This window comes from Diaphorina citri, unplaced genomic scaffold (assembly GCF_000475195.1).
Source record: "Diaphorina citri unplaced genomic scaffold, Diaci psyllid genome assembly version 1.1 scaffold2696, whole genome shotgun sequence".
NCBI lineage: Eukaryota > Metazoa > Arthropoda > Insecta > Hemiptera > Psyllidae > Diaphorina > Diaphorina citri.
Window position 1 is genome coordinate 21,896 of NW_007380113.1, and position 8,803 is coordinate 30,698.

At 41.7% G+C, this 8,803-nt stretch overlaps 1 protein-coding gene across 5 annotated transcripts in view; it reads left to right on the forward strand.

Annotated features, from left to right (window-relative positions):
- The window catches only part of LOC103519377 (facilitated trehalose transporter Tret1-like), a 20,218-nt gene extending 17,243 nt beyond the window's left edge, over positions 1 to 2,975 (forward strand). The window contains exons 1-4 of one of the 5 annotated variants that reach the window (XM_008484465.3): positions 318 to 334; positions 560 to 908; positions 1,321 to 1,744; positions 1,834 to 2,975. In XM_008484465.3, the coding sequence (XP_008482687.1) occupies positions 639 to 908; positions 1,321 to 1,744; positions 1,834 to 2,708 (1,569 nt within the window). In that variant the 5' untranslated portion in view covers positions 318 to 334; positions 560 to 638 and the 3' untranslated portion in view covers positions 2,709 to 2,975. Of the gene's footprint in view, positions 1 to 317; positions 339 to 559; positions 909 to 1,311; positions 1,745 to 1,833 lie in introns of those variants that run through there. The other 4 variants (XM_017448172.2, XM_026830908.1, XM_026830906.1 and 1 more) reach the window with 4 other exon arrangements.
- The last annotated feature ends 5,828 nt before the right edge of the window (positions 2,976 to 8,803 follow it).

Sequence of the window (8,803 nt, forward strand, 5' to 3'; positions counted from 1 at the left end):
AAAAAAAATTTTAACATAAAATAAAAAAAAAAAAAAAAAAAAAAAAAAAAAAAAAAAATCAGTAAAACATCAAAACTCTGTTCCGTGTTGATTTATGCCGGGCGTCTCTTCAAACTATTGACGTAGGTTTTTTTTTTTTTAAGAGGTTTGACAGAGGGAACTGTAACTGCTATGGTCTTATCGTCCCGAAATCGAAGAGAGAAGGAAGACAGGATAGGAGAAAGCCAGCCGTTCCGAGAACGAACATTATCCCATATACCATATACCTAGCATTAGCCTGAATGGAGTTATAGCAAGTTTCATTAATTCGACCAACATTATTTTAGTCCGTTTGGTAGGTACGTGATTCTCAAACGCTCAGTCGGATTTAGATAAAGCGTGTTCAACAAAAGAATTATTATTGCTCTGTAACCTGTAGAAATTGAATAGAATATACCTATTCCTAGGCTTTCGGGCACCCGGCAGAGTGAAAGTGTTCCGGACTCCTTCCGTGTCATTAATGTTTGAAAGCGAAAATGTTGTGTCTGTGTGACCTAAACTTTTCGTATTTATGTTGCAGATAAACCTCATACTGACACCTATACCCATCTATTAAGAAGACAAAGGTCCAGGCCTATGAGATTGCTACCAGGGGGACAATGGATCCTTACACTGCAGCTCCTGGCGAGGTTCAAGACAAAGGTCTCATCAAGAATACAGGAGAACCAGAGACTACAGTGAAGTATGGTGTACGATCAGCATGCTCCCAGGTGACAGTATCACTCGCACAGAACTTCCTAATTATTATACTTGGTATGTCATTCGGGATGCCTACAGTCATACTGGGTGTCTTGGATCACAACGTAGCGTCCAACCAGACCAGACTTGAGTCCCCTCAACTGATAATGAGTGACGAGCAGTCCTCCTGGGTGGGAAGCATACGAGAAATGACTGTTTCTCGTCTCCTATCATCTCGGAACGAGACAACAACCGTTTCTTGTCTCGTGAATTTCAACACTAGAAATTTCTCGTTCGTCGTGCATCTCTAATTCTCTATTCCCTGTGCAACACTATTCTGGTTCACGTGCAAGCGTTCCCAGTGCAACAGCCCTTCAACACTAGAAATTTCTCGTTCGTCGTGCATCTCTATTCCCTGTGCACCACTATTCTGGTTCACGTGCAAGCGTTCCCAGAGCAACAGCCCCATTGTGCAACCTTCACCGATTCGCTCGTCTTGCAGATGATCACGACTGATCCAATTCTCTTTGGTTAGGAGAACTCGGCCGGGAATCGAACCCGCGGCCTAGCGCTTACAAGGCAGACGCACTACCATCCTCCTGGGTGGGAAGCATCCTGTTTCTGTTCCACCCTGTTGGTGCTGTCATCAGTGGTTATATTGTTGAAGGCATCGGGAGGAAGAAGGTTATGCTGATCGTGTGCATACCATTCTTCCTAGGATGGATTCTACTATACAATGCCCAGACGGTAAATATGATCCTGTTGGGGACCATCATGTTGGGCGCAGGCATGGGGTTCTGTGAAGGCCCCATCATGTCCTATCTGGGCGAAGTGTGTGAGCCTCGGATCAGAGGATCCTTGACATTACTATCAGGTGTCTCGGGTAATGGAGGGGCTCTCGGTATCTTCTTCCTCAATGCGATCACAGACTGGCGAACAACAACCCTGATCAGCTCCGTCGTTCCTATCCTGGCCTTTGCTATGATATTATTCCTACCAGAGTCACCGACCTGGCTTATTTATAAAGGTAGAATGGTGGATGCTGAGAAATCGCTAAGATGGCTGCGCGGTTGGAGTAAGAAAGACAAAGTGATGGTCGAGTTTGAACAACTAAAGGTAGAATGGTGGATGCTGAGAAATCGCTAAGATGGCTGCGCGGTTGGAGTAAGAAAGACAAAGTGATGGTCGAGTTTGAACAAATGGTGCGAGATGTGACAAAAGCCACTAAAAAATCAAGTGGAATCCCTACGAAACTCACCAAGAGGGACAAGTTTCACAGTGGGTTGAATTACGTCAGAAGATCTGAAGTTCTTGGTCCCTTTCGAATGCTCATGATTTTATTTTTCATCACGATGATTAGTTCCTTCATTCCGATGAGACCTTATATCATTGAGGTGTTCCATATGTTTGGTCTTCCTATGAAGCCGGAATGGGTTCTAGTGTTAACAGGTGTCCTAGGGATCACAGGATCCTTGGTTAGTTCGGTCACTGTCAACAAGTTTGGTAAGAGACCCATGTCTCTGTGGAGCACGGCTATTTGTTTTGTTTTCTTCTTGATTCTCTCGTTCTGTGCTATGAACTTGCACTGGCCTGGCTGGATTCCTCTCACTGTATTCTGCATTTGTTTCTGGGTGTCTGGTTATGGCATGCTCCCGTTACCATGGATGTTGATGGCCGAGATTTTCCCTATTGAAATCCGTGGTGTGGCTTGTGGGATCTCAGCAGCTCTGAATTCCTTCGTCTCTTTCCTCACAACTAAATCCTATGTCAACACAATCGCCTGGTTTGGTCTGCATGGAACTTTGTTCCTGTACACGTTTGTGACGGGTGTAGGGTTTGTGTATATGTATTTCTATCTCCCAGAAACAGAAGATAGAACGCTGCAGGAAATCACGGACTTCTTTGTACAGAATCGTAGCGCCCGAGAATTCAAGAGACCAAAATCCAAGAGACAAGTCGAGAGGAATAAGGACATTGACAGTTTGATGTGACAAAACACTTCTTGTGATTGCATTAGGTGTCACACCCTACAGTTTGACTTGGTGGGGCGCAGCACTACCGCAGTTTTTGATGATACTTGATGTAAACTCGACCGGAGGGAAGTCCGATTCTGACTTTCATCACAATTGGATAGGATATCCAATATTGTCTCGTATTGGATAGGATATTTACAATATTGTCTCGTTGCTTGGGGAGGTGCATATGCAAATGTCATAACACCATTACAACGTACGCAAAATATACTTCTAAGAATCATTGAAATGTTTTAAACGCGAATTCGCGTGGAATTTTCGGCACGTGAGTGCAGTAAGTGGGTAAATCTGACATAGGTACATTCTTCCGTTCACTAATTACGAACAGGACATTGAGGGCATTCAAAAAACTTTAATAAGATAACCAAGCTTGAAATTTAAACTACCAAAATATTCATGAAAAAGCTGTTTACATAATAAACACAAGTCACCATTTAAAATCCGAGTCTTTAATCTTCTGTGAAACTGTCAATAAGAATGCTCCGAGACTACGCTCGAACGTTCTCCGAGCGTTCTCATAATCTTCTTCTTGAGCTTGCCATGAGATTGTAGACCCGGGGGTCTACACCTACACTAGCACATGATTGACATGGTTTATATGATTTGTGTATAAATAGTCACATTAACATACCTACCTAATTATTACAGCTATAGCATCTGGTAAACATCCAATCACCTTAAGTCTTTAGACTTACATCAACCCGTTTGTATACTAGGGCCAAGAACCCGTCCAGTCCTGTTAGTTGACCAGAATCAATGGGTTTTGTTGCAGCCGTCCCGAGGACGAACTCAACGGACATTATGTGTTTCAAAGTTCGTCCCGGACGGGAATCGAACCCGCGACCTAGCGACACATGGAGGGTTAATTTGGTTCAAATATCATCCATGTCATATATACCAAGCAGTTAACCTTTCGACAAGAAGGTACCTAAAAGTTGATACCTATTTAGATTCTTTCTCAACTGTTATGCATATGGTTGCATTTAGCATGCAGACAAACATGATATTGAACGTCATTACACAGTGATATTGATGCACTCAAGTACATACTAAATGAAGCAGATATTAATAGTACTTATATTAAAGTGCTAAGTAAATATTTTTTAAACACTTTCATGCAAGAAGAGGCTAATCCTGTTGAGACTTGAGTAAAACGGCGCGCGGCGTGTCTAATGCGTAATGCCGCAAGAAATCAGTCCCAAGACGAAAAGATCACATAAATAATTAAAATTAAATACATTTTACATGCTGATATTTCATTTTTATAAGTTTATAAAGCGGTTTTACTCAAAACTCGATTTTCGTCATTGAGCCCTTATTACTCGAAGCCTTCTTGCATGAATGCCTTTGATGGTATTATTATTATATGTGATGGTATTTTTATTTTATTTTTACTATTATTTACTTGTTTAATCAAAGAGACTTTTGTATTCGTGGACCAAGGACAGAATATTGTGATTTCTGATTTGTTTTATCATCTGAGACTGTATTTTATTAAAATTTATTTATATGTATCTGTTGTTTTAATGAAATTCTTCTTCTCCGCCTACCTCTATTTTTTCCCCCCCATGTCATTTTGAATTAATTCGTTGCACAGCTGAAAAAAAAAAATCAAAATTCAGGTCTACAATCTCAAGGTGAAGTATTAAAGTATATGAACTTCTAAAGGTACCTAATGTTACACCAAGCGCGCATCGTTTGCAAACAGTATTTGCAAACGTTTGCAATCATTTTTCAACAAACATTGGCTTGCAAACAGCGTTCGTGTGTGCGCGGAGTTGATGGTCCGGGTGCTGTCGGTTTTTCTACAAAAGCTAAAGGTAATGTTACACCAAGCGCGCATTGACGTTTGCAAACAATGCGCGCTTGGTGTAACATTACCTTAAGAATGCTCCGACACCATACCCGGACAGTCTCGAAGATCAAATATTACTCCATCATAACATAATAGACCCGGAGCCCGGACTTACCTTGTTATTCAACTTAATGACATCAAAACAAACATTTTTAAAGTTCTCCAAGTTCCCACAACTTGAAACTTGAAGTTCAAACAACTTATGGCGGATAAAAAAATAGACGAAAAAAATCCTCATTTCTTACAAAAGTTTTCAATAAAATTTGAGACTAATCTCTTAGATATTTGTTATATGACGTTCATGGTTCGATTGGGCCAGGTGTGTGCTTTTATTAAAGTTTGAAGTTTTTTTTAATTAATTATTTTTTTAAATTAATTTAATTAGGTAACGCTTTTTTTGTTTCAAGACGTTTAATAGAGGGAACTGTAACTGCTAAGGTCTTATCGTCCCGAAATCGAAGAGAGAACAAAGACAGGATAGGAGAAAGCCAGCCGTTCCGAGAACGAAACTTATATCCGTTAAGAATAAAATCTGCCCCGGACGGGAACCCGCGGCCTAGCGCTTACAAGGCTGACGTCCCTAGACTACCTAGGTCACCGATTTCCAACTAGTGGCCCGTCAGACCATTTTTGCGCCCGCCAAACCTTTAGGGTGGTTCCCCTCGGGCTTGATTTTTGCTTTTTTACTATGGGGTGGACAAAAATGTGGAGGTGGAGCTACCCCACCGTCCCCTCAAAATCCTGAATACGGGCCTCCTAACCTGTGTATGTGGCCCGCGAAGTACCTGCCAATGTAGCAAGCCTTACCGTTCTCGAAATATTTTGTTTACAGACACACACACGGACCAATGGCTGAAACTTTGGATTTAGGCTCTAGGGACCTCAAAACGTGTTTTGCATGCTAGCATGCTAGACGAGAAATGACTGTTTCTCGTCTCCTATCATCTCGGAACGAGACAACAACCGTTTCTTGTCTCGTAAATTTCAACACTAGAAATTTCTCGTTCGTCGTGCATCTCTATTCCCTGTGCACCACTATTCTGGTTCACGTGCAAGCGTTCCCAGTGCAACGAGTACCTATACCTAGGTATTACCTAATAGCATAATACATACATACATAGTATTAAATGTAGGTATACATAATTTATTAATTTCGGCCCATCCGAGTAGTGATATCACATGTCGGTGTAACAGCAGGTTTTGTAAGAGACGACAAATTATAACTAATACCTACCTGATTACCGGTCAAAAACAAGTTGTGACCACAAGTACAGGTCAAAACCACTAACAGACTAACACGAGAGAGATTGTAGAAGTGGCGTAGCCTCCATGGAAAAAAAAAGATTTTTTGCCAGCCTAGTTAGCTTAGTTGGTAGTGCGTCTGCCTTGTAAGCGCTAGGCCGCGGGTTCGATTCCCGCCCGGGGCGGATGATTTTTTGCCAGCCTAGTTAGCTTAGTTGGTAGTGCGTCTGCCTTGTAAGCGTTAGGCCGCGGGTTCGATTCCCGCCCGGGGCGGATTTTATCCTGATGAGATAATGTTCGTTCTCGGAACGGCTGGCTTTCTCCTATCCTAACTTCCTTCTCTCTTCGATTTCGGGACGATAAGACCATAGCAGTTACAGTTCCCTCTGTCAAACCCTGTTTAAAAAAAGATTTTTTTAAAAAAGAGGTTTGATGGATAGAACTGTAACTGCTAAAGTCTTATCGTCCCGAAAGCTCTTCGCTTTGTGGAAGACAGGATAGGAGAATTCAGAAAGCCAGCCGTTCCGAGAACGAACCTTACCTGTTTAGGATAAAGTTCGCCACAGAAGAAGATTCCAAAACCACCAGCAGATCAGCATACTGAATAATAAATAAATAATAGACTCTTGAGTGGAAGGTAACCACTAGGTGAGGTTAACGCCGGAGGCGTTCTCTACCACCTAACCCTTAGAGCTCCATTACTATGTAATCACACTCTCAAATAAATGAGGATAAAATTCCATGCCTCGGCTGGGATCGAACCCACGCCCTCCTGTTTACTTGTGGTCACACTCTCAAATAAATGAGGATAAAATTCCATGCCTCGGCTGGGATCGAACCCACGCCCTCCTGTTTACCAGGCGAGCGTTAACATCTGAGGAAGATCTGAACAGTTCCCATGATCGTACAGGATATATGCTAACTAGACAGAGTCGAAACGAGAAGCAAACACAGAATGGGATTCGGTTCTATGAACCACAGCAGAGTCAAACTTCATTCAAAAACCGTATTTTATGCAATACTTACAGATGTGAATGGAACACAAAATTGCAAACTACATTTTGCAGTGTATCAATCAATCAGTGTGCTACATTTTGCAGTCTGGATGTGAAAGGAGCCTAAGCATGCGTTCCATAACAAACTTTGCACCTTGCCTTTTCACATCGTAGATTCGTATTATCTTAACCCAAATTTAAGGTCTGTTTGTCCCTACACCTAAACCTCACCTAAGGTTGGGATTATAACCCGAGGACTCCCGGTTAGAAGACCTATGCAACCGACTCTACCAAGACCTATGCAACTGGACACACCTTTTCAGTCCCCTCTATATGTAGGTAGGTATAAAAAAAAAGCTTAGGTATACCTACCTGACTTCATGTACCGTCTAGTTGGCTTAGATTTGGCAAACATTTATTGGTATTGAAATGTTTTTTTTTTTCTTTTTCCTTGAGGCGCTTTAACTCTGGAATACCCAGGTCGTTCACGCCGGTCCTCGGTTTTAGGTTATATTAGGTGGTAGATATCGATTTTTTGCAGATAAGAGAAGAGGGATTTTACTCCCTCAACATCATCTGCAAGGAACATCTGAGGAAGATCTGAACAGTTCCCATGATGGTACAGGATATATGCTAACAAGACAGAATCGAAACGAGAAGCAAACACAGAATGGGATTCGGTTCTTTGAACCACAGCAGAGTCAAACTTCATTCAAAAACCGTATTGTATGCAGTACCTACAGATGTGAATGGAACACAAAATTGCAAACTACATTTTGCAGTGTATCAATCAATCAGTGTGCTATGTACATTTTGCAGTCTGGATGTGAAAGGAGCCTAAGCCTGGGTTCCATAACAAACTTTGCACCTTGCCTTTTCACATCGTAGATTCGTATTATCTTAACCCAAATTTAAGGTCTGTTTATCCCTACACCTAAACCTCCCCTAAGGTTGGGATTCTAACCCGAGGACTCCCGGTTAGAAGACCTATGCAACTGGACACACCTTTACAGTCCCGTCTATGTAGGTAGGAACATCACACGACTTTCCTTATCCTATTGAATGATGCTTTTTTGAGTGTTCTTTTACCTGACCATCGAAATTTTCACCCGATTACATTACTTTCCTTCCTATAGGATAAGGAAAGTAAAAAAAGAGGGGAAACGAGCTTCAGAAGAGGGGAAACGAGCTTCAGAAGAGGGGAAACGAGCTTCAGAAGAGGGGAAACGAGCTACAGAAGAGGGGAAACGAGCTTCAGAAGAGGGGAAACGAGTTTCAGAAGAGGGGAAATTTGGAAAGGAAAATACAACTTGGTTAGGTATACAGAAGTACATTAACGTCTTTGGTGACTTAGGTTATACAAGCTACCCGCCTCCTCACAATAAACCCCACCCAGCCTGAGTAAGCCAGCAGCCCCCGATTGCCCAGATAGTCACCCATTCGGAAACTAACCACGCGCAACGTTGCTTAACTTTAGTGACTCGTTGGGAACTGGTGTATGACCTCTGGGTTGACTTGAAGAGGTTTCATAGAGGGAACTTTAACTGCTAAGGTCTTATCGCAAAGAAGTCGAAGAGAGAAGGAAGTCAGGATAGAAAGACAGCCGTTCCGAGAACGAACTCAACGAACATTATGTGTTTAAAGTTCGTCCCGGACGGGAATCGAACCCGCGACCTAGTGACACATGGAGGGTTAATTTCGTTCAAATATCATCCATGTCATTTATACCAAGCAGTTAACCTTTCGACAAGAAGGTACCTAAAAGTTGATACCTATTTAGATTCTTTCTCAACTGTTATGCATATGGTTGCTGTAAGGGCTTTATTATTCATTTTAATGCATTAGGTACATACCTGGCTACCATTGATTTATAATTTTATAGGTATTGATTTTTAAAACATTAAATATAATTTATCAATTATTTTTAATTCATTGTAATGAGGTAATTCATTTATCAATGA